Raw genomic sequence first — 9,674 nt, forward strand, 5'->3', positions numbered from 1 at the left:
GAGACCCAGAAGCCTTTTTCCCCCCTCGGCAGGAGAGAAAAAAAACTGTTGTACCCTTTTCCACCCCCGCTCGACAGTAAAATCATAAAACGTTCGGTATTGTGACTCGGCTAGGTTGCAGGGACAGTTATTAAATCGGCTCGTGCCGCGTCCGCTTCCGCTTGACCTTTTGGGAGTTAACGGCATTAAAAAAAGGAGGAAGAGGAGGAAGTGGAAGAAGCCGAGGGAATACTGGGAAGAAGCGGAAGAGGTGTACAGGGAGCTCGGGAGGGGGCAGCGGAAAATGACTTCAGGATTTCCGGAGCGGCCTAGACAAATTTGATTTTGCACGGCGAGCCGCGTTGATTTTCATGGAAACTCCGCTGCTAAGACAATATCCAATATTTTACTGGCAAACATCTCTTTCGACACTTGGCGCTGGCGGGAATTCCCCCGCTTGTGTGAAACGGTGCCAATGCTTTCATGACACGTACTGATTCCACGGGGATTTACCGCAGGTAAGGCGTAAGAAGTTCATCCGTCGCTGATGGAGGCTCCATGAATGGGAGCCTTGATTTTGCTGCGTGGATTTTCGGATCACGAAACGCTGCGGCTTGCGAGGTTTGCTTGAGAATACGGTGGAACTTCTGTGATCCCAATGGTTCTTACCCTTTGTTGAAGGTAGCTATTTTAAACGTGGAGTCTAAGTTGCTTGTTTCGTTACTTTAGCGCAAACATTTCAATTGAGTATTTTGCAAAGATTATGTTGTCTTACTTTGAAACGAACCCCAATTTTATTACGACTGTAAAAAAATTTTACTGAAAAATTGGCAAAAGATATAAATAAATTCCGTGTTTTTATTTTAGAATGAAATTTTTTTGTGGTTTAAGAATTTTTCATTTTTCCGCTTCTGTATTTCATTAGTCAGACGTGCTGGAAACATTTCGTATATTTTGGAGCACGTGTGCGGTCGCAATAAATTACGAGACAATCCCCATTTTAATTGGTGTGACCAGAACAAGGATCGTTTCCACTAGAATGAAATCTGCAGAGAGGCAGGCTGCATCCAGAAAACGGGCACGAGGCCCTTTTTTCGTGTTCTTCATTGTAACTCGATGCCTGTGGCAAGGGCATCTGTGTTGGGGACTTGAAACATAAAGAATTTAAAAACATTACTCTTCTTTTAGCTATCCCAGCTTCGACCTCATTTAAGAAGCCTAGGGGTGCAATTAGTTTTAAGTGTTTACAAATCCCTCGCGTTACTTGACAAAAATTTACCTCGCTCTATATTTTTCAGATTGAAATAATTTTATCGAAATTTCTTCGTTAAAAATTACCAACGTTGAAATTTCTGTTAAAATCACACCAGTCCGTGCCTTAAGAAATGGAGAGAAAAAAAAAGAACGCCAGAATCAGTTTCGTTGCGCATGCGGCTCCTGCAACCGAAATCGAAGCACGACAAGGAGCTGTCCTGCCGTTTACATCGTTCGAAATAAACTTTTCAGTTCACGGGACGGCGGTGATTAGCCACGAAAGTTATACTACAAACAGCCTGTCATCCCTTGGCGCAGATAGTCTAGTGGCTTGAGTGTTCCTCGGCTTCGAGAGAAGCTGTGAAAAAGAGGAAGATAAAAAAAAGAGAAGAGAGCAGTGTGCGCCTGCGGAGTCACGCAGTCTGTTCAATTCTGACGGGTTTCAGCGCGTTTTTACGCGTTGCGTTGTAGAAATGAAAAATTATACGGGGTGTGTTTGAAAAATATGGTCTTTCCAATATCTAATTAAGTTTTATTAATAAATTTTAGTAAATTTTAGTGTAAAATATAGCGTTTAAATTTTTTTTTCAAAACCTTCACCTCCTTTGAGATTGCAAAGGATATGTGAAAAAAAATCGTATCTAAATACTATTGCTCCTGCAGCGATTGATACTGTTTAAAAAATCTTTACTGTACGGTAAAACGTCCTAACTGTTAAATGTATCTATTGGAATAATCCGTGATCTTTAAATGAAATGTTAAGGGAGGCGATTGGGGCTGCAAAGTGGTGGCAAAGTCGTTCAAGCGATACGTTTGAAAATATAAAACTGCATATGCTTCCCTTTACCATTTATCATGGTCTCTTAAAATATCGCGTTGCCAATCAGAATTTGCAACATCGATCGTCTGCCATCGATTATACGAGTAAACGTTGCGATTGCTTCGAGCTGCTTATCAACATTGGAGCCATCACTCGGCGTTATTTTCCTTCTGAAGAAGGAAAGGAAACAGGCGAATTTGCCAGTTAAAACAAAGGGAAGATGAAAGAAACCCTGAAGTATCAGGAAGATAAATTCCACCGTAGGAATAACGCGAATTATCCACGAACATCCAACAAATCACGAGAGGAACACGATTAAACGTCAAATCCAACTGTTTATATTTACCAGTAGACTCGTCTCGGAAAGAGAGCGAACGAGGAGACACGGCGGGTCGAGGGAGAAAGAGTAATAGCGTCGACGTACAAAGACGTTCAGCGATGACGAGAGCTTAGGACGGGGGTGCAGAGGCAAGCAAGGGGATGTATCCTGGCTGATGGAGCTTGAAACTGAATTAACCATCCCCGCCCGAGGCCCGTGATCTCGTCGCAACCTCATCTCGGCGACCATTATATTTGTCTTTGTATGCTAAACATTTTGCGGAATTATTACGAGGCAAGTTTTCAAGTTTTCTTTGTCCATCTTGCCTCCATTCTATCCCCTCTCTACCCTCTTTTGGATAGTGCACGGGGCGATGGCGACAACCCCTTGCATCTACGGCAGAACGTTTTCCACGGAACAGTGCAGAAATTGTTTACACGACGCGCGGGATAGATAATAATAATTTTTAATAATATCGTTTACTGGTAATTTATATTTTTCTTTCTGTAACTAATAATTTGTTTTTGTGGAGTCTCCGTGCACCACTTAAAGAAATTGTTGGTGGGATGAATTAGGAAATGGTTGAGAGGAATATTTTGGATACTATTATTAGGGATTGTCTTCTCTGTCGATCTGCTGTTGAAGTCAATAATATTTAGTGTGTTTGGTTTAAATTGCAACTACTCCTAATGTATACTAATAAAAATTCATGTTTCATATTACTTTTGGTTATAGGTACACCAAAAGAAGCCAAAACAACGTAAACTATTATTTTTAAATTATTCCTTGGAATACTTGCAATCCTTTACTTTCGGTCTATTCTTTAGAACATCTATGTCTTCGCCATGAAATCTTTTCAAATGAAACGATTTTTGCCGATACAGTCTAGAATTTACGAAATGTCAAGGAGAATTCGAAAGAGTTGAAGCCGTTGACATCCCCGTACGTCTGTCATAATGGCGGCCGACACAAAGGGAAGGAGCTCGTGGAATTGTTGGGCGCGCAAGCATCGTTGTAAAGATCAAACGATTCGTTCTAATCTCGCGAATAAGTCGACGAGTTTGTACGTCGGTGTCACGCAGTCTGCACCGTCATAAATCGATAAGCCGGTTTACCACGTATTCTTATCGATAACAGCATGCCGCCTACGATATCGTGCATCGTTGGATGTCCACCTTCCTTTCTTATTCGCGAAATATTACTTATTGCATATTCCTGATCCGTCTTTAAAAAAAGTTCCCAAGGTTACGCGTTGAATGATCGTGTAGGATACCCTGGAAATCATTTATGAAATTGAGGGGCCCGGTGGAAAACAGATAAAGTAGCGTAATTCCACCACCTCCTAATATAATAGCATTTAAGTACGTTTCACCGAGCAGAACCATATTGTACGTATAATAATAATGAATCGTGCCTATATTTTTTATTCCACGCGTTAGAATAAATACATTGAAGCGTATACGAAAGCATGGAGTATGTAAATTGTAAAATAGGTAGCCGTGGATTGATGCATGCAAAATTATAAACGTTCGACAATGTAATTTGCCCTTCAATCGCACGCAAACTGTTTCTCATGCGCGACAATTTTATTGCACCTCTGATACGATTTATAAGAATACTTTTGTCGAGCATATTCACTTGTTTCTTTTGGCAAATTATTGTCATTGGTAACTACTTAGATAATTACTGCTTAAGAGATTTTTTTACTAAAATATCACAAGTGACATATGTAAGTAGTATCATATTTAGGATAAGCTCAAATTATCTCTGCATCCACATGACGATCTTTAATTACGTAGAACTGAATACAATTTCATGCTTTAAACTTCATCCTCTTTCGTGAAATCCCGAATTTTTAGGAAAATAGTAACCTTAAATGAAAAGAGAAGGAGAGAAGATATCTTTTATGGATCTTATACAGAGCCCTAAAAAGGGTCCCCCTTCTTCTGATAGAGAGGACTCGCGGTAGCGTTTGAAATATCATGCTGAGCCACATCGTTAGCGTATAATGAGATTACAGAGGCGATCTTAACTGGAAGGAAGTGGACGAGAAAAACAAGTTGGCTCTCGCCGTCGAACAAACGGGAGAAAAAGAAGTGGGCGCGTTCCGATTAAATGCTGTTATAGAAACGAGTCGCGTTGCCGCCGCAGTTGAGACTGCTTCCTTGATACCTGTCCATTAATCGCCCCCCTTATTGCGCCGTGTCCTTATTGATTTACGATAGCCTGCTTCGACACCTGAAGGATATAAATTAAGTCCGCTGTTTCAAAACCTTTAGGGTGAAATTCAGAATGAAAAATTGACGAAAATTAATTTTGAAGCCTGAATCGAGGTTATTAAAATAGATTGAGTAGTTACAATTTTGGAACTTGAACTCCAACCATGAATTTTATTATAAAACACAAGCTACTCTCAGTAAGCAACCTTTCAACGCATAATTCTGCCCTGAATTACGTTACCAACCCCCCACGCAGTAATCTCTGAAAGCGTTTTTAAGCCACGCATACACAGCCGCGCAGAGCGCGTCTAATTGCGTCGCCGGGCCAATTAAAACAACTTCAATTTCTGGCTGCTAAATGGCATCCCAGTTGTCCCGCGGCAGCGCAAACGGGGCACCCGTTCAACCCAGGGAGACTCCTCTCCATGGAAGCTTAGAAACGGACGGGTGGACGAGCGTCGCGACGCCCGGAGGGGTCACCCTGACCCGGAAGCTCCGCCCCTGTGGAAGTCGAGCCGCCAACCGGCGTATCCAGCGTTCAGGGCACGGTAGGAGGAGCCACCGTGTCCTCTTGGCGCCAGGTAACCGGCGACCCTGGAACCTCCACGACTGCCTGTTGGCATTTAGTATCGCGCCGACTCTCGACGAAACGTCTTGCTCTTTTTTTCCGCCTCGTCACGTGAGATTCCTCTGCCTTGTACCGCGTCGCCACCACCCGCTGGACGCGTGAACATTGTAAACAGCCGCGTCAGGACTGTCACCTGGACCGGCCGCGAACGTGCTCCAGCTCTGTGTCAGTGACGATCCAGTGGATCATTCGCCGTCTACCAAGGCATGGAGACGAAGATGGAGCCGCTGACACCGCCTCACACGCCGCCCACGCTCGACAGATCGATGCACCAGCCGCAGCAGCTGCAGATCACGTCTCCCAGGTGGATCAGGTCGCAGCAGCTAGCTGGCAGATTCGTGCAGCAACAGTCCGCGGGGCAGAATGTCGGATACCAAGCCGCGTTCCTGGATAATTGGCTGAGAGGAGCAGCGCTCCTAGCTGTGAGGGGCTGTTGCCCGCAAACGTCGTCCCCGCATCCTTATCACCACCAGGGTCATCAGGGACTGCACCCCGCGCTCCCTGTGCCGCCCCCGGCCTCCTTCCTCACCAGGCGCCTGCCGGGTCAGAGGCCCAAGAAGCAGTTCATCTGCAAGTTTTGCAACAGGCAGTTCACCAAGAGCTACAATCTGCTGATCCACGAGAGGACGCACACGGATGAGAGGCCCTACTCCTGTGACATCTGCGGGAAAGCGTTCCGCAGACAGGATCATTTGAGGGATCATCGGTGAGTTGGCTTCGCGAGAATCGTCGACAGGCTTGGATGGCTATTTAGGATTATTTTCGTTGGTTGATTCGTTGTGTTCTTGGACCGCGTTTCGGGGTGTTCCGCGAGGATCCTCGGGGGGAACTTTGGGAAGTAGGTTTCGAGGGAAAGCTTGTGTTTTTTTGTGCAACTCTGTGATTACCCTTTATGACCCTTGTCTCGGCTAATGTTTGGAGGTGTGTTTTAAATAAGCACTTGGTATTTACGTTTGAGTGTCCGTTGGTTGGATAGTTGCAGAAGTGACTTGATTCGAAGTTTGCATTGGTAAAATCAGTCGAAACTGCCCAAAGCAAATTTTATTTTCAACCTTCGGTTCTAATTTCATCAATTTCAAAAATGCATCTTCCTAAACACAGTGCCAATCTACGGATCATCTATTTTCCTACTCCGTGCTAAATTCACCGCTCATTATTCCCGGCCAACCTGTCAATCATCAACCAGATAATCGTCTCCACAGACTACGATGGTACAAATTTCGAAATTCGATAACGTTTGCGAGTTTTAGTAGTCGTGACCGACCAACGAAAGCATCCTTCGTCACTGCCGAGGGAACTCCTGTTCCTCCCCATACATAGACCCAAACAAAAGACGATCCATCTTTTTTTCAGGTATATCCACAGCAAGGAGAAGCCGTTCAAGTGCAGCGAATGTGGCAAAGGATTCTGCCAGAGTAGGACTTTAGCCGTGCACAAGATCCTCCACATGGAGGAGTCCCCCCACAAGTGTCCTGTCTGCGCCAGGAGCTTCAACCAGAGGAGCAACCTGAAGACCCACCTTCTCACGCACACGGACGTGCCTCAGGACCTAAGGATCGAGGCACCGGTGACAGCGGAGTCCAGGATCACTGCTTCCACGACCGTCAGGCAGATGGCGGAGAGGGTGAGCGGTCTAATCCCGATTCAGAGGACCAGCGCCACTACTCCTAAGCTTGGCTTCAGTATAGAGGACATAATGAGGCGTTAAATGGCACCTCCTTATCGTTCATACTTCTCTTCGCCTGAGAAAGTCACGTCTGCGTGATTGATTCGTATTTGGAGGATGCTATTCCGATAGGATGCTGTGGAATCTTAAGTTTCCCCGCTGCTGGCTCCTCCTGGTCGCATTTTGGACACACTTCAAATATTTAGAATGATTCTAAATGGATTGCAGTCCCGTAGGGCTGATTTAAAAATTTTAAATCAAAGGAATGGCCTCCCACTGGGCATTGGGAGATTAAATCGATTTGATTTTGGTAATTTCTTCGCTCGTAAACCATGTGACTCTGAGAGTGTGGAAATAAGAATGGACCATGCAGACCTGAGATGTACCATAGATCGCGTTGTAAATGCGGTATTGCTTAAGTTATTCGGCTCAATTCCGTTCGTATCGCGAGAAAGAATAGACGACCAAAGCCTACCTCCATCTTCTTTCCTTCTTCTCGCCGCGTGTAAATAGTCGTGTAATTATATTTAACTGTAAAATACGTAGTATTTAAATCCATCGAATAATTTCTTTCGTGTCTTTCGATAGAATCTAGAAAATCGAGGAAAACAGATCGTCGATATCCTGAAGCGTCTCACTTTTATAATTAGGTACTCTAAACCTTAATAATACGAAGCTTTTATTTCCGTATCTTAACAGAAAAGTTATCTCGCTAAATTCATTGTGCAATTAGTTTCAAACGTGTACAAACAGGCGACAGTTATTTACATAATGCCCCACCAACCCTCTCGAACCCACAATAACATAAAAATGATTTGAATTTAATTAAACCTCAAAATACTACTAAACTAATAGTTTGAAAAACAGTTAAAGAAATTCAAAAGAAGCTTTCAACTATACAATCGAACCTAGTTAACTGCTTTCCAGAAGCAGCCAAACGAGGAGCCTCGGATTGTAGAGGGTTGAGTGGGAATCTGGCGATAAGCTCGAACAGAAAGGGAGAGCGAAGCCCTTCCCGAGGTAGGGTCTAAAAATTAGTGTTCGTGACGCCTCTGTCTGAATAACGAGGCGTCGTTGTATCTCTCGAGGCGTCAAAATAATTGGTCACTCTGGGCCCAGACAACGATCTGTCCCAGGAAGCCGCAAGGTGTTCCTCTCTATCGAGGCGTTAAATCGAGTTTCCTGCCCGCACCCCCGGCCCGTTTCCCTCCCCGAAAATTAGGAATTCCTGATCAGATAAGCGCGAGGCAAAGGGACACCTCCTGGTAGTTACCCGCGCCACCTCATCCTCCCCTCGCTCTCCCTCATCTCTCACCAGTGACCTGTAAATAGTCCCAAAGATCCTTCTTCTCCCCCACTTTTAATCTAAGGAAAGGTCTTAGCTACCCCGTGGACCACCCACGTCTTGTACATACGCGTAGCTTCTACCTGACACTCGTGAAACTTTGTCGCGTGTTCACCCCCCCCCCCTCCCGTTACGAGGGTCCAAGTGTGTCGTGGCTTTTATTTAATGGATAGGGAGTCCTCCGTTTCTCGGTAATTTAACGCGTTACCATTAATTTAAGGCTCTTCTGTGCGGGTGTGTGTCTGATACGTAGGGGTTGCTTTGAACAATTTTGGAAAGGGAATAATTCAATCTTTGAGTAATCGTCTGTAGCTCGAACAGTGGGTGAAATTCAACAGGACTCGTATCTTTTAATCTCAAAGATCGATTTTGGTTTTGGATTTCTGAATGAGATAGTAAGAATCCCACAGTTTTAGTAAACGTTTGTTGGGAATTGATTTTTAAGAATTGCTCGAGCTTTGAATTAAAAATGACGTGAGAGCAAAGGACTTCGTAATACGCGGGGCGTAATTTCGATGTTACACAGGCTCTGCGCGAACAGAGAATTTATCTCGAACAGATGTTGGCGTTCGGTAGTGTTCAAAGCAACCCCTACGGGCAAGCACTGTAGATAGTCACTTTTCTCGTAGACGCGTCGCCTCCTTTTTTGTGTCCTCGCTCCGATCTTTGCGCCCTTAGTCCGCGTCGATGCGTAAGGATCGCGTGTGTGTTCAGATTAAGTAACCAGCGTGTTCGTGTGGTCGAGCTCGAGTGTATGAAAGTCGAAGGATAAACGTGCTAGCACGTAGTTATACCAAAAAACGATAAAACAGAAGGATAATGTCACCCTAGTCTATTACAATGTATATTTAAATATTGTTGTTATTGATTGGAAATAGAAGTTAATTCAAGCTAACCTACGATATAATTAATATTCCACCCAGATCCTCTAGTATCACGTTCCTTTAATACTCTAAACAAGCTCCAATTCTCTACAAAAAGAATAAAGGGAAAATTAAATTAAAGAACTCTAATTTTGAATTAATTTTGATGCTTCCAATTCATTTCGACAATCTGAACATTCAATACTTAAATTATAAAAGTAAGTATCTATATCAATGATAGGTACAATAAAATGGGATCTCGTAAATGAACCTTTAAAATTTTAATAACTACACGAGACTTTACAATATCCCGTCCCCAAACTTAATTTCGCGATGGCAAACGATCCATCGCGCACCGTCCACGATCTTGTTTTCCCCAACAATGGACAGCAGTTAACCTGCTTGCCTTGCAGTTAGCCCTGTTTAACTTTCATTAATTCTAGCACCCCACGGGGACAATAAAGCATAATGAAAAGCCGTGTAAACAGACCAAACTGACCTATATGCTTTGCCATCGTCCTGACAGCTTGGGATCGTTATTCGGTCATTCATTTTCCCTCCGGTTCCAACAGATTGATATC

At 43.9% G+C, this 9,674-nt stretch overlaps 1 protein-coding gene across 1 annotated transcript; it reads left to right on the top strand.

The window, feature by feature from the left end:
* The first annotated feature begins 4,816 nt into the window (after window positions 1-4,816).
* On the top strand, window positions 4,817-9,119 carry Odd (odd skipped). Its single transcript, XM_076822888.1, has 2 exons — window positions 4,817-5,925; window positions 6,573-9,119. The coding sequence occupies exons 1-2, from the start codon at window positions 5,426-5,428 to the stop codon at window positions 6,925-6,927; spliced, it is 855 nt and encodes a 284-aa protein (XP_076679003.1). The 5' UTR covers window positions 4,817-5,425; the 3' UTR covers window positions 6,928-9,119.
* The last annotated feature ends 555 nt before the right edge of the window (window positions 9,120-9,674 follow it).

The sequence above is a fragment of the Andrena cerasifolii genome, chromosome 11, assembly GCF_050908995.1.
Source record: "Andrena cerasifolii isolate SP2316 chromosome 11, iyAndCera1_principal, whole genome shotgun sequence".
In the NCBI taxonomy this organism is placed as follows: Eukaryota; Metazoa; Arthropoda; class Insecta; order Hymenoptera; family Andrenidae; genus Andrena; species Andrena cerasifolii.